We start from the raw sequence: 26,084 nt of genomic DNA, 5'->3' as shown, positions 1-26,084 counted from the left end.
AGAATTTAACATATTAATCTGATTGCTGAGTAACAGTTTATTGAGTCATGATTTCACCAGGTGGTTGGGAGTTTATGCTTCAACTACCAGGGGGCAGTTGTTGTGAATGTGGGCAAAGTCTGTGGCAGGGAGTCCATGCTGGAATTATAGAGCCCTGGTTTTATCAGGTAGCTGGAACCAGAGAGTTCTCCACTAGCAGAGAGCCACCGGGAGAGATACTAACCAGAGATAAATTATGGTTAGTTCCATATGGCCCTCCAGTGCCAGAACTAACTCTAGGAACCATCGTGGCATGCTGGGACGACTCTCGGGCCGCCTGGGTCTGAGAGTTCTTGGGGACAGCATGGAGTCACTGAGATAAAAGTACCCTGCAGTGCCACATGGCCCTACAGGGGCTGGCACTAACGCAGGATAAAAGGTTCCCTGTTTTTTAATATTTACCACAACACCCCTTAATACTCCTGAAGAAAGTGACACTCCAAGATTCAGTAACATCCAAAGTCAGTCAGCTACACAGATAAAGACCCAGGACTAGGATTCATGTCCATCAGCTGTAGGTCATCCTGGCTCCCTCCCCAAGTCTCTCTTGTACCCTTTCCCATTTTCACTTCTGCCAGGGAAAGTGCTTCTTTCTAAGCCTTTGCATATAATGCATTTACACTAACACCTGCAAATGCCCTTCAGCTCAGGGAGACCTCACCCCTCCCTGAAGACGCAAAGTCCTTGCTACAAGTTTATAAGGAAGGGAACTGCTCCCGGGGTTCACTGGGATCTGTGAAGCTGTACCATTCCCTGACCTGATTCTTTTTAAACCCTGTGTTTCATAATGCACATAATATTTACTTTAAACACTAATAGTAAGTGCCTTTTGGAAGTCATGCTCAGCCTTCCGCTGATCTTAGGGTGTCGAGACTCCTTGTTTATATTCCTTTGCATCCATTAATCGTGTCTGTCCCTGTGACACTTTTGCATCTGTCCCTTACACTGTACTTTTAAATGAGGAGATTCTGATCTTGACGAAGGCTGCATAGCCTGAAACTGGGCTTCTCACAGCACCTAACTCTGGCACGCAAAGTAAGGGTCCTGCTGTTATTTGGCTCTGTGTATTAGCTATGGTATCACAGTTACCAGACATGCAACCCTGTACTTATGGCTGTGGGGTAACACAAATGCTTCCTGCATGTTTCCACTTATAAAGTTGCTTTATAGCATTTAAAAAAAATCTGGGACTCACAAGCACTGTGGAGCAGAGCTAGCATAGATGTTCCTCATGGAAGGGGGCTTGCATCAACAAGCCCATTTAAAGCTGAAAATAGCTTAAGTCACAACTGTACTCGGTGTACTTATCTGCTGAACACCACAGTTGGGTAACACCATGGAGCGTCGGCTGTTTACCATGATAAGCTCATGGCTGACTCCAAGCTATGGCTCGATGCCACTGCCCAGTCTGGTGAGCGACTCCCATGCACATAAGGCTAGCCCAGAGAAAGTTTCTGCTGAATGCATACCATTTTGCACAGTTATAAACGCAAAGGTTTAGGAGTTGAGCTGTTGTAAGCCTGAGACGGTCTACACATAGAAACATCAAATATAACTCTGTTTCACCTCTCAGTAACTTTTAGGTTGGCAAAGAACCTTGGTCTGTCAGTGAAAGGACTATTTTTTTTTAAATCCTCCTCCCACAAATCTTTGATGGTAACTTTACTAGCATTGATGGTTTACATATATAATACCTAAAGCGAAGACCAATATTTTGCTCTCAATTTTGTTTGGTGTTAATCATCTTTCGCTATTTTTTTAGCGTTTAATTCTTGTATTTCAGTTTTTTACTTTGTGGATGAGGATTGTTTTCCTGAAGATACGTCTCTATACTAGGTGTATGTACTGCCCCTGGAGGCCAGAAGAAGGCGTCAGATGCCTTGTAACTAGAGTGACTTGTGGGGCCAGAAAGTTGTGCAACCAGAGCCAGTCCAGAGCAAGAGGTCAGCATGTGTCCAAACGCCAAAATTCTTGTCCTGAGACCAACAGGAGTGAAACAGCTTCCTCCCTGCTCTGGGCCTTCATGTTGCAGTGTGTGTAGCCCTGGGACCTCTCCCTCCTCCACCCTTGAGGTAGTCAGATAGCCTGGTGGGCAGGTTACAGGTTAAACTTCCTCTCTCCTTATAAGTACCTGGAATTCCATCATGCAAATGAAGTGTTCTCAGCACCTTGGCTCTAGCCAATAACATACACTCACCCAGAAAAACCCCTGTGCACTCCCCAAAGTTTATATAGCTCTTGTCCATCTCCGTCATGACCTAATAAAGAGAGCCGTTTCACTGAAAGCCATCTCCAGAGAAGGCTGTTTATCCCACACTCATGCCCAACCTACCCATCCTGGCTAAGCTTCACTCCTTCCAGTCCAGCCTGGTGGGCAACATAGTCGGATACCCCAAGGGGAGAAGTCGACCCTGGGTAGCAGTGACCGATGTGTGAGCTTTCAAGTAAGTGCTAGGAACTGACCCCTTGGCGTCCACCATTGAGCACTTGTGCTGTGCATTGGGGGCTATTCCTGGTGTGTAGCCTTCAAATCCAAGAGACGTCCTCCCCAGATAATATTGAGAGCTTTAACTAATTCCATTTCTGCCACAAGCTCCTGAGCAAGCTGTTTCTTTGTCCTGAGTCTCCTTTTCCTCAAGTCCCCTTGATTGTTTTAAGGCTTAGAGCTGAAGTACATAAATGTGTATCCTCAAAAGAGCTTGAAGGTTGGTGAGAGTGACATGCATTAAAAGAACAGCGATGGCTAAGAGCACTGGCTGCTCTTCCAAAAGACCGGAATTCAATTCCCAGAACCTGTATGGAGCTCACAACCTCCTCTAACTCTTTCAGGTGATCCAGCACCCCCTTCTGGCCTGTACAAGCACTACACCCACATGGTGCCCAGACACTGTTTCAGGCAAACCCTCATATACCAGGAAAAAAAATTAATAAAACCTCAAGATACTTTTTTAAAGACTGATGATCTGTTTTAGGTGATTGCACCGATGACTGAGGTCAAAGGTCAGCGTGTTCTCCACAAGTCAGCATTTCAGGCCAAGTACTCAATACAGGAAATCCAAGAATGGTTTGCATACCGTACCTTTGGATCCAGGATTGTTCCAAACAGCAGGATAAAGAAGCCCTGTGAAAGAAGATCCAGTTACAATATTACGGTGGTAATAAATAACAAATGCCAACATTCCTCACGTCCCTTCTATTCTGGCCATAAGAAAACAACTCTATCCAGTCTTCTTGTTTCCTAGTCTAAAGACACAATGTGTACACACTTGTTCAACGAGCATTGTCTAAAACAATGACAGAAAACAAAGACTTTTGGCCTCGGCTCTGGCAGCTGCAGAGAGGAAGCAAAGCCTCTTGCTTTACGCAGGGACGTGGGGGAAACTTCAGGTTTGACATGAAGATGTTCCTCACTTCTCAGCGGGTTTTTCCCTAGGGATGTAACGATTCAACAAAGATGTGGAGGAGATGCTAGGCCAGGCGGGCATGCTGTAAAGACACTTCCACAGCGCTGAGAAGAGCAGGCGTACTCGGTTCCTCATAATCTCCTCACGTCACGCATGCAGAGGAAGACCCTGTTGGCCTCAAGATCTGTCTGTACGGTTGCAGATCACCTCTGAATCCAGCTATCACAGTGACGCCACCCATAGGCGACAGGGACCTGCACATTGGTTGCCATGGCAATCGGCATACATTCCCAGAATCCACTTCTCACCTCTACCTGCGAGCGATTACATCACAGCCTGAATAAAAGGCAGACCCTTCCTGATCTTTGCTCTTCTTCTCTCTCTTTTCCCCCTCTTTCTCCGTTACCCCCTTTGCCCTTCCACCACCACCACCCCTCCCCCCAATAAACCTCTCTCATGTAGAACTGTACTGGCCTGGTGTGGTCTGTCCGGGCAGGAGCGGCGACGCTATCACAACATTGGTGCCAAAAACCCGGGATCTCTAACAGCTGTGCCCACCAGCTTTGGTGGTCGCGGTCACTGGCAGGGACCATGACCAACCATCACTGCACCGCCACGTGGACCAAGGGGCTGGAGGTGTTCCATGACCTCAGCTGCCGTGCATATATGCATGGTGCATGGGTTCCGACTGCCGCTCTCCCACCACCGCCACCATGCCCACCATGCTCCGTGTCTGCTGCCACCCGCAGAGGCAGATGCTCCCCTGCCACCATGCGCAGTGAGAGGCCCCCCCACCACGGCCCTGCCACATCCCCACCATCGCTCACACTACCCACACCACCACTGCTCAGCCACTGCCCCACCGACACTGCCACACAGATTTCTGCCACTGCAGCTGCAAAACACCACTGCCCACGGCTGCAGGATTCACAGACTTCCACTACGTGAGCTGCTGCCATGGAGTGGCTTACTCATTCAAACGAGCCCACACCAACCATACAGTTTCATGTTTTCTGCTACCAGACTGCTAAAATTCTCACACAAACATAGGTAGATTGGTAAGGTTTTTCCTCCAGTCGGCAGGGAGGACCCCGATTTCCCAAATAGGATGTAGCCAGCCTATATGGGCTAAGGAGTGAGCGTTTCATAGCCATGGTCCTTATGACCAGCCTCCTAACTGATGTATAAGATAGGACTTCGACTCTTGGATGACTACCCCCTTGAAAGCAGCTCTCACACATTCCCCGGCTCTGGGCTCTTGCAGTCATTCAGGAAATCCTAGGCCTGAGTAGAGATGCTTACTGGTGTGCCCAGGATTCACTGTATAGCCTCTAGAGGGTCCAGGTGATGACTTAGACATCTAGCCTGGCTGAAATCTTGCTATTGAATTATTCTTGGGAGGCCGGTACGAATAATCCAATAACTCCCCAGTGGGTGCTTCATTGTTTTCCAATGTACCTTCAAGCTCCCTACTGGGATATCTCCCGGAAAAATCTCAAATCTCTGAAGTTAACGTCAGACTTGAGGGCATCAAAGCTAATATACCTCTAATGGGTCTGGATTCAGTACCTGTTAGACAATGGCTCCAAATGTCCACCTAATGGCACATTGGATCTAATTTACGGGATCTTCATGCATACTGCCAAGGGTCTGGTAAATGGAAAGAGGTCCCCTATGCCCAAGTGTTTACTTATCTTTGCTCCAACCCCTCCCTGTGTTCTTCTTGTTCCCCAGCCCAACTTCTCTTAGCCATGAAACCTCCACCAGATGTCACTACAACCCTTGATCCAGTTAACGAAATGCCTCCTTCCCACCGCAGACCTGTTTCCACGCCTCCAAAAAGCCAAACCTCTACCTCAGTTTCTCCTTCTCATTAGGCTACCCCGGAGCACCCGTGCTCGACCTCTCCAGATGCCCCTCCCCTCTTCTATGCCAGCTCCAATCACCCTGCATCGGCACCAACCTTCACCCCTCCCATCACCGCTCTAAGGCCACAGCCAAACACCCAAGTCTTTTTCCCCACCCCAAGGAACACGTGACCCACCATTGGTCCTTCCCTTAAGAGAAGTTGCTTGGGTAGATGGCCTTACCAGAGAACATGTTCCTTTCTTGCTGAGTGAACTTTCTCAGATAGAAAGCAGACTGGGTTCCTATACCTCAAACTCCTCCACCTTTATTAAAGATTTCCAGTACACTATTCAATCTTAGAGCTTGACTATCCACGACGTACATATGATCCTTACTAATAATTTACTTCCTGATGAACGTAGGTGAGTTTGGGAACAGGCAAGAACATATACAGATGAAATTCATCAAACAGATAGAACACGTCCAGTCAGATCTGAGGCAGTACCTGACCAAGATCCTTGATGGAATTATAATTCTGCAGGTGGTATATTAGCCAGGGATAGACTCATAACCTGCTGGCCAGTCTCTGTAGGGCAGCCTCAAAACTAGTAAATTTTGAAAAACTTCAAGAAGTCATCCATGACAAAGAGGGAAACCCATCTCAATTTTTAGAATGCCTCACAAAGGCTTTATTCCAATACACTAATCTGGACCCTGAAAACACAGAAGGTAAGCAACTTCTAGTGACCTACTTCTTTTCCCAGAGTTGCCCTGACATGAAAGCCAAACTAAGAAAGCTAGAGAGGGGACCCCTAATTCCACAGGCAGAAGTGTTAGCGCTGGTCTTCAAGGTATACCATGAGAGAGATGAAAAAGCCCACAGACAAAAATACCATCTGCTGGCAAAGGCTCTCCGACCAACCCCAGACACTGCCCTGGACTCCTGGTCTTCTAAGGCTCAGAGATCACCAGGCTCCTGCTACAAATGTGGCCAACAAGGTCACTGGGCGAGGGCTTGCCCTAACTTCAGCAAGCCAAAGGGGCCATGTCCTAGGTGCCATCAGGAGGGACATTGGGCTGTTGATTGCCCTCAACAACATAGAGGGACTCCCAAATAACCCTCCAGCGAATCTTCTAGGCTTGGCTATGGATGACTGAAGGGGCCTGAGCTCCCTTGACACGGCCACTGCATTCCTAGCAGGGAGCCCCAGATAGCCATCATGGTATGTGGAGGGCCCATCTCCTTCCTCTTGGACACAGGGGACACTTACTCAATCCTGATGGAGTTTTGGGAACCCACTTCTCCCTCTTGTTTTCCTGTTGTCAGGGTAGGAGGACAACCTTACCTTCCTCACCAGACCCTACCGCCTAATTGCATTTTTAGGGGGTATACCTCCCACCCGTTCCTTTTCGGTAGTGCCGACATGTTCTGTCCCCTGTTGAGGAGGGGTCTTCTAGCTAAGTTGAGAGCCTCTATTTCCTTTGCTCCCCCCATTCGCCTAAACCCAAATTCACCAGCAGCCCCTCTGCCCCTTCCTTTAGCCAGTCAACCTACTAACGGTAACATGATGTTTTCTATACCAGCTTCTCAGGTAAACCCTAGAGTCTGGCACATCCAGAACCCCTCTGTTGTTAAACATCATTCTCCTGTTGCCATCCAATAACTGTGAGACCATCTACTCACCCCATTACTTTGCCACCTCCACTCTCTCCTATGAAACTTTGCTGACCACCACCTACCATGGCCACACACTGTCCCCTGTCCACTGCCTGTCAACATTGGAGACCAAGTTCTTCTATTCCCTCCAGACCATTGGTTCTCACCCCTCTCTCCTAAATGGCAGGGCCTTTTCAGGGACTGTGCTCTGTTAAGCTCCAGAGACCACCCACCTTTTCCCCAATCCCAGAAAATGAGACTCCACTCCAGCAGCTGCACTCAACCCCACTGGATTAGACTTGGGCTTCTCATCCTCCCCCTGCTGCTCATGTCCCTCCAGAGTAGGCCTTATACCTGGAGATTCAAGGTTCAAGAAACCCCCACTGATAACAGTCTTTCCAAATAGGGTCGGGAAACTGCTCCATAGCCGGATGCCAGGAACCAATCCAATTGTTGTCATCCCTGTATTGGTTATTCCATTTAAATATTATGATCTCTTTGCTTGCTTTCTCTTTGACCAGACAAAAGATGATTGTAAAAAAAAAATGGCCAGACGAATATGGAGGCTGTCCATATTGGTCTTATCAGATATATATGCTAGGGTCACAGATCAATCACCACTTCTGTCAACAACACAAGACACTCTTTTTCTACATGCAAGATCCATGGAATCGCAGGTAGAAGACAAGAGTTGTTGGTAAGCTCTACTGTAATAAATCAAGCTGGGTCCCCAGAAAGTACTATCTGCATCCAGAGAAAATATGTCTCAATTGCCCAACCTCTAGATATCGGAAAAGTAGGGGATGTAATCAACTTTTCTGAGGTCCTTACCTCTTTGACATTCCCCCTCATAAATGGCACTAATTGTCATTCATTGTTTGTTTCAGACCTTGACCTTGGCATATCAACTCATTAATGTCACCCAGCCTGGTCACTTTAAAGATTGCTGGCTTTGTGTACCCCCGGGAACTAGTTCACAATTGCCACGAACAGCCTCTCCAGTGATACTGCCAAATAATGTTACCTCACCTTTATCGACTACCCTGACTCTGATGTCATCATGACTCCATACCTTTTCTCTATCCCTCTTTCTGGTGTGGTAAACTGTTTTAAGACCTCTGGGACACATTCTGTAGGAACACTAAGCTCGCTAGACTGCAGTAGAACCATGACCCTTGATACCTTCATCTCTACCACAGTGCCCTGCTGTCCAAAACTCATCAATTCTTTGTGGCACTCAGGTATATCATCGCCTACCTGCCAGGTCAGGGGTTTGCACGTTGGTACTCCTTTTCCCTGAACTAGGAGTGATTCAGGGGAATGAGCCCCTGCCAATCCCAGCTGTAGATATGATAGCTGCCCCACATAAGAGGGCAGATCAGGTTGGGTCACTCTTGGTCACTGCGGGAACAGTCATAGATGCTGGTACTGGAACTGCAGGGATAACTACTTCCATGACCCAATATAATGAGTTCACTTACGAGCTTAACAACAGGTTTCAAAAAAATGTCTGAAACCATGCTCACCATCCAGAAAAAGATCAATTTTTTGGCAGCTGTGGTGCTTCAGAACCAATGGGAGCTGGATGTCCTGACAGCTTAAGAAGGTTGTCTTTGCCTGCTCCTCCAAGAAGAGTGCTGTTTCTACATCAACCAATCCGGGATAGTGAGGAATAAAGTCCAGGTGCTACAATCAGACATGCAGAATTTCAAGGACCATGAGGCCTCCGATTCCTGGATCTTCGAAAACCCTATATGGAAGTGGATACTCCCTTTCATAATGCCTTTCTTAGTCATCTTCCTGGGATTACTATTTGCCTCCAGCCTCATTAATCTTGTCTCTACATTCCTTCAGCAACAGATAAAAAAAATTCTAACCAAACTAGTAATCAGTTCCTGTCACAGGATGGCCAGCCACTGTCCACAGAAGAGCCTGATACAAACGTTTACCACGTGGACCCCGACTGTGAAAGTCAGCTACACCCTGGAACTGATGGCACCCCTAGACAGCAGGAAGCAGTGTAAGAGACATGACGCCCCTATTCCCCTTTCACCAATGGCTTCCCCCTCCCACTTTTCCCTTCTCTTTACGATAAGAAAAAGGAAGATATGTTGGCACCAAGAACCGGCTTTACAGTCAGGAACCGGCTCTATAGTTGCAGATCACCTCTGAATCAAGTGATGTCAGTGATGTCACCCATAGCTGACAGGGACCCACAAATCTGTTGCCATGGCAATTGCACTTCCCACATCTACCTGCGAGCGATTACATCACAGCCTAAATAAAAGGCAGACCCTTCCTGACCTTCACCCCTTCTTCTCTCTTCTCCCCTTTTTGTCTCTGTCACCCCCATGGTGCTCCCCAACCCCCATAAACCTCTCTCACATGGAACTGTAGTGGCCTGGTGTGGTCTGTCTGGACACGAGCCGTGTTTCCAACACAACAGACTGCATCTGCAGAAAGACGACCATTCTCCCTCCACAGCTACAATCCATTTGAGGTTTGCCTTTTCTATTTTCCACTTTGCCTTTTCACCTTTCCACTAAGAACAACACGAAACCTCCCAAGAAGAAGGAATTGCAGGCAACAGCCCTGTTTTTCCAATGAGGAGAAGGAAGTTCAGAAACCCGACTTTTAAAATGCTGTAGACAGCGAAGCCCCTTAGATTCCCTTCTTGGATGCTGAATGGCTTGGGTGGTGGATAGAGAGGGAAGGTCAGAAGATGTCCTTCCCTGAAGGCACTCCCTTAGGAAATCGTTCTCAGTTTCATAAATGAGGGGGAGCCCAGTCAGAAGAACACACAGGCACCATGGGGATGTTATAGCCATGTGTTGAGCAGTGAGAACAACAGCCTATTGCCACCACAAGTTGATGAGAACACAGCTGGCTGGCAGAGGGTGACTGGAACCAGTGTGAAGCCAGGCAGTTGGTCAAGCCTGGCCTTCATGGAGATTTTATCAGATTGTACGTTTGTGTGAACTCTTCTTTTAGAAATGTTTATGATTGTTTAATTTCACTTGTTACCGACGTGTGTGTGCGCACATGCCTGTGTATGTATATGTAGTTTATATACATGTAACCAGGGATGCTATGGTACACACGTGGAAGTCAGAGAATTGTTCTGGGGGGGTCAGTTTTGGCCGTTCACGTTGTTGAGTCAGGGTCTCTCTTACTTCTGCCATGTAGCATACTCCATACCAGCTGGTCCATGAGCTTCTGGCCAGCTCTGTCTTGATCTCCCATCTTATGGGAGGAGTGCTGGGTAACAGATGCTCACTGTTCCTTCTGGCTTTTTACATGGGTTCAAGGGATGGAACTCAGGCTGTGCACGGCAAGTGCTTTCACCTCCTCACTTACCTTCACACTATTAAGCCTACAATGGCCATTAACCCTAGTATGAATATGTCAGTATCGACACGAACCATTAGTCTATAAGGTATTCTTGTAAAGATGCTTAGAACAGACACATCCCATCCTGTCTTGGTACTACAGGTACATTTGAAAAATCAGAATATTAATGAAATTGGCCCTGGAGCTGTTTTTCTTTTTAAATTTAGTGTGGAAGTTTAAATGAGAAGGGCTCCCAAAGGCTAATTGGTTTGAACACTCTGTAGAACTGTCTAGAAAGGATTAGGAAGTGTGGTCTTGTTGGAGTAGGTGTGGCCTTGTTGAAGGAGATGTCATTGGGGGTGGATTTGGAGGTTTCAAAAGCCCATGACAAGCTCAATTCTCAGTCTCTTCCTACAACCTGACGATCAGGATGTAAAGCTCTCACCTACTGATCCAGCACCATGCCTGTCTGCCTCCAGCTATGATGATATGGACTAACAACTATAAGCAAGCCCCCGATCAAACACTTTCTTTTAACAGTTGTCTTGATCATGGGGTCTCCTTGCAATACTAGAACAGTAACTAAAATATCTAAGAACCACAGTTGTAGAATATTTCCTCTCTATAAATTTGTGGCATTTTGTTTTTGTTTCGCTTTACTGTTTTTGGTTTGGTTTTGACTGAAGGACAAAACAAAAAATAACAAAAAAAAATTCAAACCTCTCTTCATAAGAGTTTTAATTCATTTGGGGATTGCTTTTTATATATTTGTATATTCGACTTTTGAAATAATTGGCACCAGTCATGATGGCACACACCTTTAATCCAAGCACTCAGGAGGAAGAGGCAGATGGATCCCTGTGAGTTCAAGGCTAGCCTGGTCTACAAACATAGTGAGTTCCAGGATAGTCAGGACTACATAGAGTTGTACCTGTGATGATGATGATGATGATGGTGGTGGTGGTGGTGGTGGTGGTGGTGGTGGTGGTGGTGGTGGTGGTGGTGGTGGTGGTGGTGATGATGATGAAATGGCAAAACAAACGTGTGTTGATTCTATATTCAGATGTACATACATTTAATAACTTCATGTGGTTTCTTTATGTGGAGGGAGAACTGGGGATTGAACTAGGGGCTTTGGACATGCCAGTCAAGGACTCTAGCTCTAAGCTAATAGCCTCAACCCTGACTTTATTACCTACCCTGAGCTTATATAGTCACAAATATGTAACATTAAAACATTCCATTCAAATCGCTTTCTGTTGGTTTCTGTCACCTTGTAGAAAGTTTATTCATAGAGTTCAGTATCTAGCAGAGAACAGATGAGTGAATAAATTCTTTGTAAAAAACCAGCAAGATTAGATTCTTCCCATTTCTTTCAGCAGTCAAAGCACAGTTTAAGAAGATAAGCCCAAAGTCTTCACTCAAGTTTTAGTCGTCAATGGTTTATTCTCCTACTAAACCTCATCTTTGGGAGATGAGGTTCTCTCAAAATCCCACCCAGCCCATACCTGAGAGAGAAAAAAGGCAGTAGTGACCGTGAACTGTGAACCCAAGGCAGCCACTGACTCCATAACTAATACTTCCACAGTCAAAGGGCTGGCCAGGCTCTCACTCAGCAGAGATATTTCTGTAGAACTAGAATCAGAGAAGCTTTAACAGGACCTGTCTCCTCTATCTTCTGCCCTCCCAGCCTGTTTCAGAATATTCCTCCTTCACTCAGTCACCCTCAGCTGCCTCTCGCTTCTTCTCAGCCTAAGCCCCATATCTGCTGCCGCTTCTCATCCTGTTGGTTGTATCTGACTCCCGTGGATCCATGCCCCTGCTCCGGCTCCTCCATCCCTGAGTATCCTAGGATGTCCTGATTCAAAGATAGGCAAAAGATGTACCAAAATGAATGAAGAAGTTTGGGGAGTGTTTGATTGTTGATTATCCTAATTCATTTCCTTGTAAATCTGGGTCATTGAATTTTATGGATGGCTGTGTCTATAACCAACTCACAGGATTCCTAAAATATAAGTTAGCTTCCATGAGCCGGTGTGAGCCAGTACTGCACGGCCTTCAACCAGACAGTGTCTAGCCCTCACTCACTCACACCAGTTGGCAGCTCAGTGGCACTACCTCATGGGTACTGGTCCCTCAATGACTTCATCCTTCTCCTTGACAGAAATGAAGGCAGAAAACAACTTCAGTTTCAAGTTGATCCTATTACAAGTGAAAATGTCCACAATATCAAAACACACGTGCTCACAGTCCAATCCATAACAAGAGTCAGACAGGTAGCCCGAGGGGAACAAGGAAAGGAACTGTTGCGGAGGGAGACCAGTTTTTTTTTTTTTTAAGGTTTTGTGGTGGCTTGAATAGGATTGGCCCCCACTGACTCATGTGTTTGAATATGTTTATTCCATAAAGAGTAGCACTATTAGGAAATGTGACCTCATTGGAGTAGGTATGGCCCTATTAGAATAGGTGTGGTCCTGTTGGAGGAAATGTGTTACTGGGGACAGACTATAAGGTCTTACAAGCTCAAGTCTGAGGGTGTGGGGTGACTGGAGAGATGACTCAACAGTTAGGAGTACTGGCTGTTCTTCCAGAGGACCCGGGTTCAATTCCCAGCATCCGCACGGAAGCTCACAACTGTTTGCAACGCCAAGATCTGACACCCTCACACAGACATACATGCAGCCAAAACACCAATGCACATAAATAAGTTCAAGTTTGGCCAGTGCGTCACACAGTCCTCTTCTGCTGCATATGGATCAACACGTAAAACTCTCAGTTCCTTCACCAGCACCACATCTGCTTGGATACCGCCATATTTTTTGCCTGGTGATAATGCACTAAACCTCAGAATTTGTAAGCCAGCCCCAACTAAATATTGCCCTTTATAAGAGCTGCCACGGTCATGGTATCTTTTCATAGCAATGAAACCCTCACTAAGACAGGGTTTATGATGAGTACCCTAGGGATGTGCTAAGCTGAAAGTTGGAAATACTACAGTCTTAGCTCAGTCCCATTGATGACTAGTTTTGTAAAGATTTGTAATGATTTGATGATCACTAATATCACTATAAATCCAGACTTTCTATTGAAATATAGAAAATAGCCAAGATTTGAAATGTTACCTATGTCCTACTGTTTACAGTGTTCTCCAAGGCATCAAATATTTACTATAAAATGAATCATTTAAATTCACATTTTGAAACAGGAAAATGAGTAGATAACTGATTTTAAATCTCTGGTACCAATTGGGTAAAACATGTATTTGAAAATACTTTTACTGGCTACTCTACATGCTCAAAAAGAAAAAAAGAAAAAGTATAGTTCTTTGGGAAAATAGAAGCTTTCTTTTGAATTAATTGCAATCTTTACACTTAATATGATTAATTTCTATCAAGAAGGAAAATGTCAAATAGTAAGTAGTATTCAAGACACTAAATATATACATAGACACTAGACCAGTGAAGGAGTAAAGTACGATTTTCAGTGAGAAGGAAAGTTGTATAATAGCCATGATGTAGTTCAGTGGGTAACTCATGAACCAGCAAACCCTAGTGGCCATCTTTGACCTCTGGTATCATATAAAATGGAATTTTGGGGGCACACATACATGCCTAAAGGGCACATAATAGTCTACATACATTTTCAATTCTCATATTAAGTATGTATTCATATTAACATACGGAATCTGCCAAGGATACACATGAAACTGAACATGAACATTTCTTAACCCATGGGAAGACTGGAAAGAAATGACCATTAAAGCCTCTTTGTATAGCTTGCCTTGCTCAAATAAGGTAGCATCCACAGCTTCTAAAACTCTAAGCAGCAGAAAAGACAACAAAGGTAAACAGGTAACACCTCCAGCTCTAAGACTAAATTTTAGAAGAGACGATCACTTGCTTTCTAAATAGAAACAGCTCAAGGCTGAGGATACAGCTCTGTTAGCACAGTGTTTGCCAAGTGTGCTTGAAGCCCTGGGTTGGATGACCAAGACTTCATAAGTAGTGTATTGGCTGTGCATGCCTGCAATCCCATACCTAGAAGATCAGAAGTTCGCTGTCAGAGTGAGTTCAAGGCCAACCTGGGATGCATAAGATGTGTCTCAAAAAAAATTACTTAGCCTATTAATAGGAGTTTATGGTCGTTAGTACCTAATCTTGGTGTTTGAACTTCGGCTTTCCAAGCACCTCTAGTTAATGGCAGCATTATACTCTCTTCCTGTATGAGAAAAACATGCTTATAAAAACCTGAACATACAAAGATCACGCTCCATATTCTCAGTAGATAAGAGAGTCAGAATTCAAGTCCAGGCCTTTCTGAAACAAATACGTAAGTCTAGTTAATTGTCTTCCTAAAGCACGATACACGGGATCCTACCACATTCCACTGCACACCCTCTCCATTCAGACTCTATCATCGCATCTGGACTTACCTGTAGTGCATTGAGTAAGGAGAAGATAATGTGGAAGGCCAGGGAGTGACCAGCCACGACTGTGGCTATTCCAAATCCCCAGGTCAGCCCCAGCAGTGGCGTGAGGATAGCAATGTTCTTACAGATCCTTATGATGGCTCTTACTTCCTGGAACATGGAACTACCGACGGCAGCTCTTTGGGTCTTGATGATAACCAGTGTGACTGTAATCAGGTTTACTACAACAATGGCCAGAGCTGGGACTACAAAGGCCAGGAGAGCCTTGGTCATGTCCCAGTTAAGCCAGCAAGCCTCAGGCCGGAGGTAGCCTTTTCCAGGCTCTGTAACAGCAAGTGTGATGACAGCGATGACCAAAGGGCACCCGTAGCCCACTGTAAACAGAGAGGCCACCAGACACGACTTGGGCAGTGTGTGGAACACGATGAGAATTCCGTACAGGATCAGGAGAGCCTTGGCAAGCATCCAGAAAAACACTGACAGGTAAAAGAAGTGAACGAAAAACGTTGCAGTCACACATCCGTTGTGGTGTACGATTGGGCCACCGAGGAAAGAAGCCACAATGAACCACGCATCAGCCATCAGCAAGGTGACCGCAATGTTAGCGATGCACAGGTGACGCAAATATGAGATCTCTGTCTTTGTCACTTGACTCCAGACTAAGGTCTCAATGGCCAGGCAGATGATCAAGCTACAAACGGAAATGCCCAGGCCTATGTATGTGATATAAGTTAGAACCGGGCTTTCCACAGTGTTGGGTGACATTAGAATGGAGAAAGTGGCAAAAAACTTGTTCGGCTGACAACGGCAAATAGCTTGCCTGGAGTTTTCTTGAATCATTTTACAAGCTCTCCGGTCCCATCTGCTCTCCAGGGAGTGCCAGCCCACACACTGGGACTTCCTCTCCCCAGATTTTCTGATCTTTTCAAATATCAGTGAGATGTTCTTAAGCTCCTTAGGCAAAATGACGGACAGGACAAGACCATTCACGGTCATATTTTCCAGAAGACTGGCCTCCAGGATGGCCCCAAGAGTTGGGAAAGCAATGCTGATGACCTGGAAAGCGGAAGGCACCTTCTGAAGCTCTTCAGTAGTAAGCAGTATCCTCCCGGTGACTTTATCACTTGTATCATTAACTCGCATTGAGAATGTGAAATTCTTCCCAAGGCTGTTTCTGGGCACAACGGTACCCAAGGTATGAATGAAGACATGTGATATGTTGATGAGATGTTCCTTCATGAATAGATTGCTTGCAAATGAATTGATTGATTGAAGCAAGACACAGCTGCTGTTTCTGTCTTGGATGAAGGTCCAATTCGATATGCTTTTACTGTTAAGAATGTGGTTAGCCATGGCGCTGTAGCTCTGTCAAAGAAGAACTGGCATTAGTCATGAGCCACTCTTTGAAACTCTCAATGCATGTAAGACTTGCTTTTACAAAGTGTGGCCCTCTAACCACTCCCCCAGACCCCCTTAGACATGGAGACTCTCACACCCCACCCCAAACTCAGTGGGTCACAGTCTCTATTTTAACTGAACCCTGGGGTGACTTGTTTGTACAGTAAAGCTTAAGTTGACTTGCAGATATATCCAAATTGTGGCCCACAGGATGCATGCATCCCGTAATGGCTAAAAACGCAGCCCAACTCACTTGTAAATGACAGTACCATATCACGTTGTCAGAAGGTTGGACAGGGGGTCCAAAACAGCTCAGTCACCAAAGGACTTGCCATTAAAAGCATGCTGACCTGAGTTGAAATCCCCAGCACCCATATATAAAGAGGGAGGATGTGGCACATTTGTAACAAAATCCCAGAAGTGGGGAGGCAAAGACAGGTGAACCCCAGAAGCTCATTTGGCTACTCAATATATCCAGATCTATGATCTGCAAGATGAGCAAGAGACTGGGTCTTTTTCAAAAAGATGGAAAGAAACTGAAATTAACATTTGGCATTGACACTGATCTCCTCACATGACTACCTGTACACATGAGTGTACACACACACACACACACACACACACACACACACACACACCCATTGGACCACTTAAAGGATTTGTCTGTAAAGCAATTCCCTGCCTTGCTTCCTTCCTATTTGTTCAATGCCTTCCTGTGAGAACTGAAGGTATGCAGCTTTTTAACGAATGCCACTGACCTGTCAGAGTGCCCATAATGTAGTTGACATCTGTTACTGACAGGCCTGTCGTAGTATCCTGTATGGAAATGCACTAAAAACTGGGATGTGACCTCAGAGGCTGAATCCCCCTTCACTACTCTACTTTAATCCTCAAAATGAAGACATGAATCCAGTTTCATTTCACATTATCCAAAGGTTCAGCCATTTGTTTTGTATTCGACTATTTCCCATTTTAGTGACTTGATCTAATTCGCAAAGAATATAAGTCCTCTTTTGTGCATGATCACCAATATTTCCTCAACATTTTCCATAGCTTTAGGAAAGCAGACTCTGTCTCCTAACAGACTCTGAACCTCACAGAATGGACTCAACCCCTTGCAGACCTTGACCTTTAAAGACTCAGGCTGTCGTCAAATCAGACCCATCACAGACCTGGACTCTTGGGGAAATAAAAATAAGTAAAGTCTACCACAGAACCAAGTGGTATTAAATAACCAAGTGCTATAGCTAATCTCCATGAATGTGTCTTGACCCAATGTGTTCTTCCTCCCATAAGATTCATTGAATGCTGGCTATGTGGAACATTAAAAACACTAAGGTGGAAAAAGTGGTTCCCAACCCCTGGGATGTTCAACTAACCTAAGTTTCTTCCCCAAAGTGATAACCCACGGTCAGATCTGCAAGGCCACTCACCTGCATCTTTTCCTCATCCACCCCTTTGGTCAGAGTCGTTGAGATGTTATGTAAGAGCTGTACCACCACAGCAATGTTCCCTGGTATCCGAGGAGATTTCTCAATGCCTCTGATCACACAAGACAAGTCCTTTGGACATTTTTCCATCAACGTATCTGTTATGGTTTTTAGTCCGCTATTAAACATGTGTGTACGTATAGTTGATTCAGATGATTGAACTGAATATAATTCCTTATCCTCCTGAAAACAGGAGTGAAGTGTTTGTGTTAAATGCAAAGAGACTTTTGCTAGAATTTAGAAGAGCCCTATCGTACAATTGAATAACACACAATATGCTTTCATTTTTCATTTTCAAAGTTGCATGTAGGGTAGAATAACTTGACCACTACCAAGATGCATAAAACAAATATAATTCTGAATTTCTCAATGGAAATGACCCCCAATCCAATCTTCTTTCTGAAAGTGCACCCGTTTTCTTTAACATAACACTTCAGATGCTCCCCGTGTACATACATTTCATGTATATCTTGCATATTCATGTGGACTACTGTTGCCATTACTTTTACATTCCCAAGAGGTGAACCAAGACACCAAAATACACCATCGTTTGTTTGTTTGTTTCGCCTTTTTTTTTTTTTTTTGGTTGGTTGGTTGGTTGGTTGGTTGGTTGGCTTTTTGTTTTTGTTTTTGTTTTTTAATAGCAGGAGCTGGAGCAATGGGTCCACAGTTAAGAGTGAGTGCTGTTCTTACAGAAGAACTCAGAGTCCAGTTCCCATGTCAGGTAGTTCACAGCTACCTGCAGCTGCAGCTCCTGGAAACCCGGTGCCTTTGCGGGAATGTACACCTTATAAAGATCCTGATAGAACTGCAGCTTCTCATCTAGTGAAGTCTGAGGTACAGCCCAAATTTCATGGGTCTGACAGGTTGGTGGGGGCGAGGGTGGGGGTGGGAGTTTACTAGTCAGTAAAATACACTGTGAGTGCCAAAGCTTTGGGTTGTTTAAAAGGCCCGAGGCAGGGGTTGGGGATTTAGCTCAGTGGTAGAGTGCTTGCCTAGCAAGCGCAAGGCCCTGGGTTCGGTCCCCAGCTCTGAAAAAAAAAAGAAGAAGAAAAAGGACCGAAGCAAACATGGAGAGGTTGACTTTGAACAACTCTAGATGCCTCTCTTTTGCTCTGCCTGAGTGACCAGTCTCCTACATGCTGTGCAGCAGGAAAAGATATACTCCACTTTCAGATGCCCAAAGTGAAGGAAGAAGGGAAGGAAATAAGCATGTGCTTATGTAATCATGGATGGATGACCTAGTGCTGCTAGGGAAGCCTGTCTTCTCCCCTTCTGAGGGTCCACTTTACTCAGAGAGCTCACGGGAGAGCGCGTGATACATTACCTCAAAGATGCTGTGGGCATTAAGAGTGTGGCAAGTTTCCGTGACTTTGTGCCATCTCTTGGCCTTACAGGCAAATTTCATGTTGCCCTCACTGTTTGGAGGGCAAGACTGAAAGCAGGGGGTGGCATTGTTCTTACAGACACCATCACATACATCTGAGAAAAATAAAAGACACCCAAATCAGATAGAAAGGTCTGAGATCGGTCGTGGCTGCGTCTGCCAGTCGGCAAGGTGTCACTGTTGCGATGATGCGTCAGTTCTATACACATGGCTATCTTTTCTTGGTAAAACCGAAGATGATTTAAAATGTGTTAGTAGTGAAAACTCCTCCCATTAAATAGGAAGGAAGAACCCATTGGTTTTCCTACTGAGTTACCCTCCCGTGTGTGTCCATAGAGATCCCTAAAGACATCTTCACAGTCCTAGAGATTCTCAGGTCAGCTCTAGTTTGGAATCCATTCCCCCTGCTGTTCCCAAAGAAGCTTCCAATGCAGCACTTTATAGCAAATGGTCAATGAGACTCGTGCTAGCACTGCCCTGGTTTGCATTAGCTCAGTGAGAATTCTACAGCAAAGAAGTCTGAGACTAGGGGAGCAGAGGATGCTGAGAAGATATGACTATTGCTAGGGCCAAAGACACATGGATCAACACGTAAGTAATCAAAGTATAAAAGTAATCTATCAAGGTGCCTCATCTCTCATGCCATGAGCCAGAGGGCTGAGGGCGGCCTGCTGTCCCAACAGATGATCCAACTTCTGTGTGGTTGGTAATGCTGCCAACATACCATGTGGCCTACGCGTCACATTCTCCTTGCTTTTGCTGGCAGCCTGAAAAGAGAAAAATCAAAATTCACAGCAAAATCAAATGTCAGCATGAGACACCGCCCATTCATTTTAGTCACAGACAAACAACCAGATCTGAGTCAGCTCTGATGCACACAGAGCCCGGCTGTTGGAAATGGCCCAATGACTCTTCTTTCCACATTTCCCACCAGTGCCAGGAAGTGGGACTAAGCCCCTCCTCCCAGTCATATTCTGCATCCTTACAGTCTATAGCCTACACTGAAATTACACTATGGACAGCGGGAAGTTTCCTAGAAAGTTAATGAAGGCTTATTTTGCTTGTACGGGCCCCATTGAATGCTGGGAGAAGATCATGCCACATGACCACATGTTCACATGATCATATTTATCAAATTTTCAAAGACAAAATATTCTGTCATCTGTTGAGACTATCTTTTTTTGAGACTATCTCCTCCCTCCCTCTTTATACTCTATCCCACTGGGGTATCTCTAGAATGGTGCGTTTATTAATGAAATCCAGACAAGGAGTTGAGTGGGAAATACATTTCATTGGATTTAGTAGGATATACTTATGTAGTTCATAGTCACTTCTAAATTGTAAGAATATTAATGCTTATGACCACCATCCTTGGAAAACATTTAGGAAAATAGATTGTCAGAGAAGCTAGGTTAAGGTGTTTTTGCTAGTGGCCCTGATGTAGAAAATTTTTGGGAACAATGTGAAATTCAGAAAGTGGCACACTCTTAATAGTGACGTTTTAAGGGAACAAAACACTGGCAGGACTGGCTGACATGACTCCCAGTGAGGCTGGACTGGTTGATGATTGAGTTCTTGTACCTCAGCTTCCTGATATGGTTTAATGAAATTTGTTAATGAGTAGATACACATTCTGAGGCTTTAACATAGATATGACTGATTGGGTTTTTTTTACATAAAAATTTAGACTTGTGATACTTTTAAGATTCTTATAAGATATATAATATAATAATTGATCCTTCCTTTATAGCCACAAATTGCTGCCTGCCAGTAAGGGAAACTGGATAAGCAAACTACCTGGATTGCTCACACTTTGCTAATCTTTAACAAGTTACTTAGTTATGAATGTATGTAGGTTCTTGGGAATAGTTTGTTTTCTTTACCTGTACTATGTAGTGGTTTTTCACATAAAGGTATTGGGAAACATACTGTTTTCATAGACATTCACTAGAAGAAAAATAGATTGTAATCACATTGTAATTGTATACTGCTTGAAAGATTTTGTTGGGATATATAAACTATGAAGAAAAAAGGATATTAATGCTTAAATGGCATTAACTCAAAATTATTTACAGGTACCTGCAGAATAATAATAAATGTTAAGTGCTGTAATCTCTTGCAACTCTATAGAAACTGCAAGTTTTCCCAACTTTTATAGCAGTCCCACATATTCACATAAACTACTAATAACAAGTGGGAAAAAACTAAACAGTGTTATTCCAAACTAGCAACAAAAAGACAAGCATAGGGCAAGGCAAAAGGAAAGAATGGGAAGAAACAGAGGTGACAGGGACCAGCTGCTCTTGCAGAGGACCCTGGTTCAATTCCAAGCACACCCTCATGGCAGCTCACAGCTGTCTGTAACCACAGCTTCAGGACCTCCCAGGGTACCGGGCACACACATGGTGCATACATGTACACATGGACAAAAGACCCATATGCAGAAAATAAGTGTTTAAAAAAGATTTTTAAAATAAAAGAATGATCTTTCTATTCTTATATATAGAAGAAATCATAAACTCATGAGTATACAAAATAGAAGAAAAATGCAAGTATAGCTTTAAGCTCAGGAATTATTAATTATATTACCAGTATTATTTTTACTGAATGTACTACTGAATAACACTGAGTGATTTCTGGATATCTTCAGCCATTCTGTTTGAAATTTATTTTGATTCCTACATCCCGTTCTAAGAAAATACTCACTTTCATTTCGTGTTTTGTATTTTACAGTAATCTTCTTTAAGGGGGTCCCCCCCCATCCCATCCACCCATCAGATCTGGCTATCCTAAGAGTGTTGTCTGGAAAAGGCCCACCAGAGTTCAAATCCTAACAGTCTCACTTGAGAGGAACAGTTCAACTGTTTGCATCTCTGTTTCTCTATCAGAAAGCAGAACAGGCATTACTGCTTCCATGGAGAATAAGTTCTCACATGGGAGACTCAGAGGGCCACCCTTAAATGTGTGAGATTTGTTTATGATTTGACTGCTATGATGATTCTGATCCCGAACAGTGACCACATTGAGCTCACGCCTCACCCTGCAACGCAGTCTTTTCAAGAGTGAGTTCCGGATGACCTAACCTTTCCTCTGCCTCCTGAAGAAGTTATCAACCACACTAGCCTATGCCACCCAGCCTCGACGCACTTGGCCTGCTACTGTTCTAATCTTTCACATGGTATCTTCCCAGTTAAACTTCAAGTTTCTTAGAAACATGACTGTGCGCCATCTTCCTTTACCCCCTAAGGAAAGAATTCAAGGCCTTGTACATATGTACACTGTGTAAGAACGCGTTGGTATGGGTGTGTAAACTCACAAATACAGGCATGCATATGTTAAGATGTGTATAGGGAAACTGAGGCTTCCTATTTCTGAACCAAGAAAGTGCCCTCTTGTGGCTGGGAAGAGCATTGTCCATGGCTCCAACTTGTGTTCCAATATTCTAACTATTGAGGAAGAAGTATAAGTGGTGGACATTGCTGTTTGAGATTCATTTTATATTTTTATTAACAATATTAAATAATATTGCTTGTGTTATCACAAAACAAGACTGAATTTCCCCTGTTTTTTTCCACCAAATAAAACTGGAGAATCTGAATAGGGCAATTGGGATCTCTCGGTAGCTTAGAAGGAATCGCTGAGGAACTCATGAGTAAGAATACTCTTGGACTCACCAGCGTATGAAGGCCTCTTGTTTTTATTCACGGGAACAAATCCCTAGCGTTTCAGCCAAAAACTTACGTTGCTTCTAGTAAACCAGAAGGCTGCAATAATATTTCTAGAAATCTTGAAGGCTATGTTGTTCAGTCCAACCTCCTTATTTTTACAAATAAGAATGCAGGGATTGACATAGACTGGGTGGCCTGAAGAAGGCCATGTGGGGAATTCCTCTTATTCTTGCGATTAGATATCTGCTCTCCTAATTGCTTCGGCCTGCTCCTTCCAGGGGTTAGGGGTCAGACCATGTTCAGGTTCAATAGGCAGAGGGGATGGGCATCAGGAGGTAAGGGCCTCTAAAGTCACCCGAAACCCATATTGACATAGCCATGATCTTCAATATATTGAAGTCAACTGCTGTCGGGGATCCCTCGCCACAATACAAACAACAGAGTAAGTAAGGGTGTGTGGGCAGAAGGCCATGGCATGCTGTCAACACAAAATTCTTTAAAGTCTACTTTCTTAGGTGAAAGAACTGACTGACTTCATCCCAGTTAATTTTCTGAGGTAAATCATATTTGGTCCCTCCAGTTAATTTATGTCCAGGTAGCATTCCAAGTGGGCGGCTTTGGGTTCAAATATCAACGTTCCTCAACCTCACCCTACACAAAAAGGCAGATGCTAGCCTGGAACCCGCTCAAACTACTGAGCTTCCCCGTACATAGGAAAAGTCAGGAGAGGGGCAGACTTCCCTGGCAGCTTGAGAAACTCATACAATAGAAGGAAAAGGGTCAAATGTTCCTGGCAGGGAGACCCCCACCACCACCAATAACAATAACTGTACCCTGCTCTGCCTTCTCCACATTGTGTTTAAAACTGAGGACAGGAAAACCAAGACAGTACCAAGCTGTGGGCATTAGGAAGCCACAACAAACTATCTTCCTAAAACATCTATAATTTCTCTCAGCAATCAGATTCAGTTCAATGTGGGGATGAGGAGAGAGTCACAAAGAAAAAGGTGGACTAAGTTGATGGTAAATATTGTTTGGAAAACTCATGACAAGAGCTTCCAAAAATCATTCTCTCCTAAGGAGACTCCTCTTCAATTACTTATCTTGCATGAACCACGTTCTACATACTTACCTCAGCCTCTCTATCCATAAAGAGAGCTCTACCACAAAGCTTCCAGGTCTTACAGCCAAATAATAGCACCCTTTCCCCACGAGTCTCAAAGTACTTTTAAATCATCTATTTCCCAGTGTTTCTTCACATTTCTTTTAAATAAACCACAACACCAACAACAAAATTAAAGCAACATGAGGCAAGAGGGAGGACGTACCCCAAATAGTCATGGAGTTCATGCCCCCAACAGAAATTAAAAGGGTAATTTGCTATGAACTCCACCCATGTTCTTCTGCAGGGATTCTAAAAATGTGCCCACTGACTGTCACTATCTCCTAGTCAATGTGTGCCCACTGACTGTCACTACCATTTCCTAGTCAATGTGTGCCCACTGTCACTACTCTCTCCTAATCAATTTGTGCCCACTGTCACTATCTCCTAGTCAATGTGTGCCCACTGTCACTATCTCCTAGTCAATGTGTGCCCACTGACTGTCACTACCATTTCCTAGTCAATGTGTGCTCACTGTCACTACTCTCTCCTAGTCAATGTGTGTCCACTGATTGTCACTACCATCTCCTAGTCAAAGTGGCATCCTTCACCACCTCTACTATTCAAGGCTCTTGGGAACCAGCAGCACCCTAGATAGGAAGTGAAATATGTACTACTCATTAATATAGGGGTGTACATTATCACCCTTGAATCGTCTCAACTTCCTTGTTTTCCAGAACTAATGGGGGAGATTAACATGAAACAAATTGACAGCAAAGTGGCTTTTCTGTTGCCTGTATTTGTAATCTCTTCCGGCTGTGCTGGCCCACTTCACTACCACCTTCTCCCTAGACTTCAACTCCTGGGCAACAGAGCTGGTAATTGTTGGATTTTACTTCCGTCTGCTCTCCCCACCAGCTCATCATCCACTCCTCCCCCTCCCCTTTTTTTACCTGGCAGAATAGCCTACAGGACTCCGTAGCCAAAAGAAGGACCAAGCAGTACAACCAATGTGCAGAAACCATTGTCTTCTACATGGAGGATGTTCTTGCTTCTGGAAAAATAAATGAAATGGAAAAAAAAATGTCTCCAATTTTAAGTTTTCATAGCACTGTGTCTCTTCAGGCGAGATCCATCTGTAAGAACTGACTCTGTATTCAGAGCTGTCTAAGTAGCTCTCTCTGGTCAGCGGTGATGGCTCCGTCTCCTGCCACATTGGAGACATTACCATGTGGCTGCAGGTGGGAGGCTCAGATTATCCCTGTTCTCTGTGGTTGATTTGCATGGCACACCTTAGATGGGAATCCCTCTAAACAAAACTGTTTGATGGATTTCACCTGGCCTTCTGGCTGTGACAAACAACAGCCTGTTTTCAGAGAGTGGGAATGACAGCTCACTCCCTGGCTGAGAACTGTGTAGGTGGCACCAGAAGACGTGTGGGGATTCTTGTGGATAAGCGTGACCTAGAAATACCTTTGAAGAATAAGTGCAAGGCTAACCCTATTATCTCTCTCCATCTCACCCTAGAGGTGTGTCTTCCTAAGCAAATAGCAGTCTCTATAATTGATCTTGTTATGGCTCTCGGAACCAAACTAAACTAAACCAATTGCTTGCCATCTCCAACAACATTGGTATGTGATGGCACACAGAATACTCAGAAACATACTCAGAGGACAAAGAGAAAGGGATGGAGGGGACAGGAAGAGAGAAAAAGAAGAAAGATAGGAGGGAAGAGCCAACAACTGACGTAAGAGACACAGAGGATCGGCTAGAGCCCCCTTTTTAAGGATGCACCTGAAAATATTAACATTAAATGTTAGTATTTCCATCCTAGGTAAGGCAGTAATTGAAAGATGTTAGATGTTTGCCTCATAGATAAAAGAATTCACATGATCAGAATTCAATGTATGCATAAATGAAAAGTAGATATGTAAATCCATTATCATGTACAATTAATGTGTCTGTAAAAAGCTTGTAAAAAGTAAGATCCACTATGTACCCAAAGGCATGCACCCCTTGATGCTTGATAGATAGATAGATAGATAGATAGATAGAGAATATAGATAGATTGTAGATAAGTGAGTAGATAGATGATACATACATACATACATATATACATAGACAAATAGATGATAAATAGGCAGATGAATTGATGGATGTATGGATAAATAGATAATAGGTAGATGATAGATCAATTATAGATAGCTAGGTAGATGATAGGTAGATATAGATAGATTATAAATAGGTAGGTGGATAGATGATAGATATAGATAGGTAGGTAGATTATAAATAGGTGGGTAGATAGATGATAGATTATAGATAGGTAGGTAAA

General features: G+C 44.2%; 1 protein-coding gene across 1 annotated transcript; it reads right to left on the bottom strand.

Moving 5' to 3' along the window:
• Positions 1-14,629: 14,629 nt before the first annotated feature.
• On the bottom strand, positions 14,630-24,777 carry Adgrf2 (adhesion G protein-coupled receptor F2). The gene is made up of 5 exons (XM_032899709.1): positions 24,706-24,777; positions 19,707-19,749; positions 18,923-19,077; positions 17,539-17,778; positions 14,630-16,072 (listed from the first exon to the last, which is right to left on the bottom strand). The coding sequence occupies exons 1-5, from the start codon at positions 24,775-24,777 to the stop codon at positions 14,630-14,632; spliced, it is 1,953 nt and encodes a 650-aa protein (XP_032755600.1).
• Between the last annotated feature and the right edge of the window lie 1,307 nt (positions 24,778-26,084).

Source organism: Rattus rattus, chromosome 4 (genome assembly GCF_011064425.1).
Source record: "Rattus rattus isolate New Zealand chromosome 4, Rrattus_CSIRO_v1, whole genome shotgun sequence".
NCBI lineage: Eukaryota > Metazoa > Chordata > Mammalia > Rodentia > Muridae > Rattus > Rattus rattus.
The sequence above is the reverse complement of the archived record's forward strand: the minus strand, read 5'-3'. Positions and strand labels throughout refer to the sequence as shown.

Coding starts and splice junctions, on each gene's coding strand:
- Adgrf2 (XM_032899709.1), bottom strand. CDS start 24,777: ATGGTTTCTGCACATTGGTTGTACTGCTTGGTCCTTCTTTTGGCTACG. Junction 19,750..24,705: donor CCTGTAGGCTATTCTGCCAG/GTAAAAAAAGGG, acceptor TTCTCTTTTCAG/GCTGCCAGCAAAAGCAAGGA. Junction 17,779..18,922: donor ATGCCCACAGCATCTTTGAG/GTAATGTATCAC, acceptor TCCTGTTTTCAG/GAGGATAAGGAATTATATTC.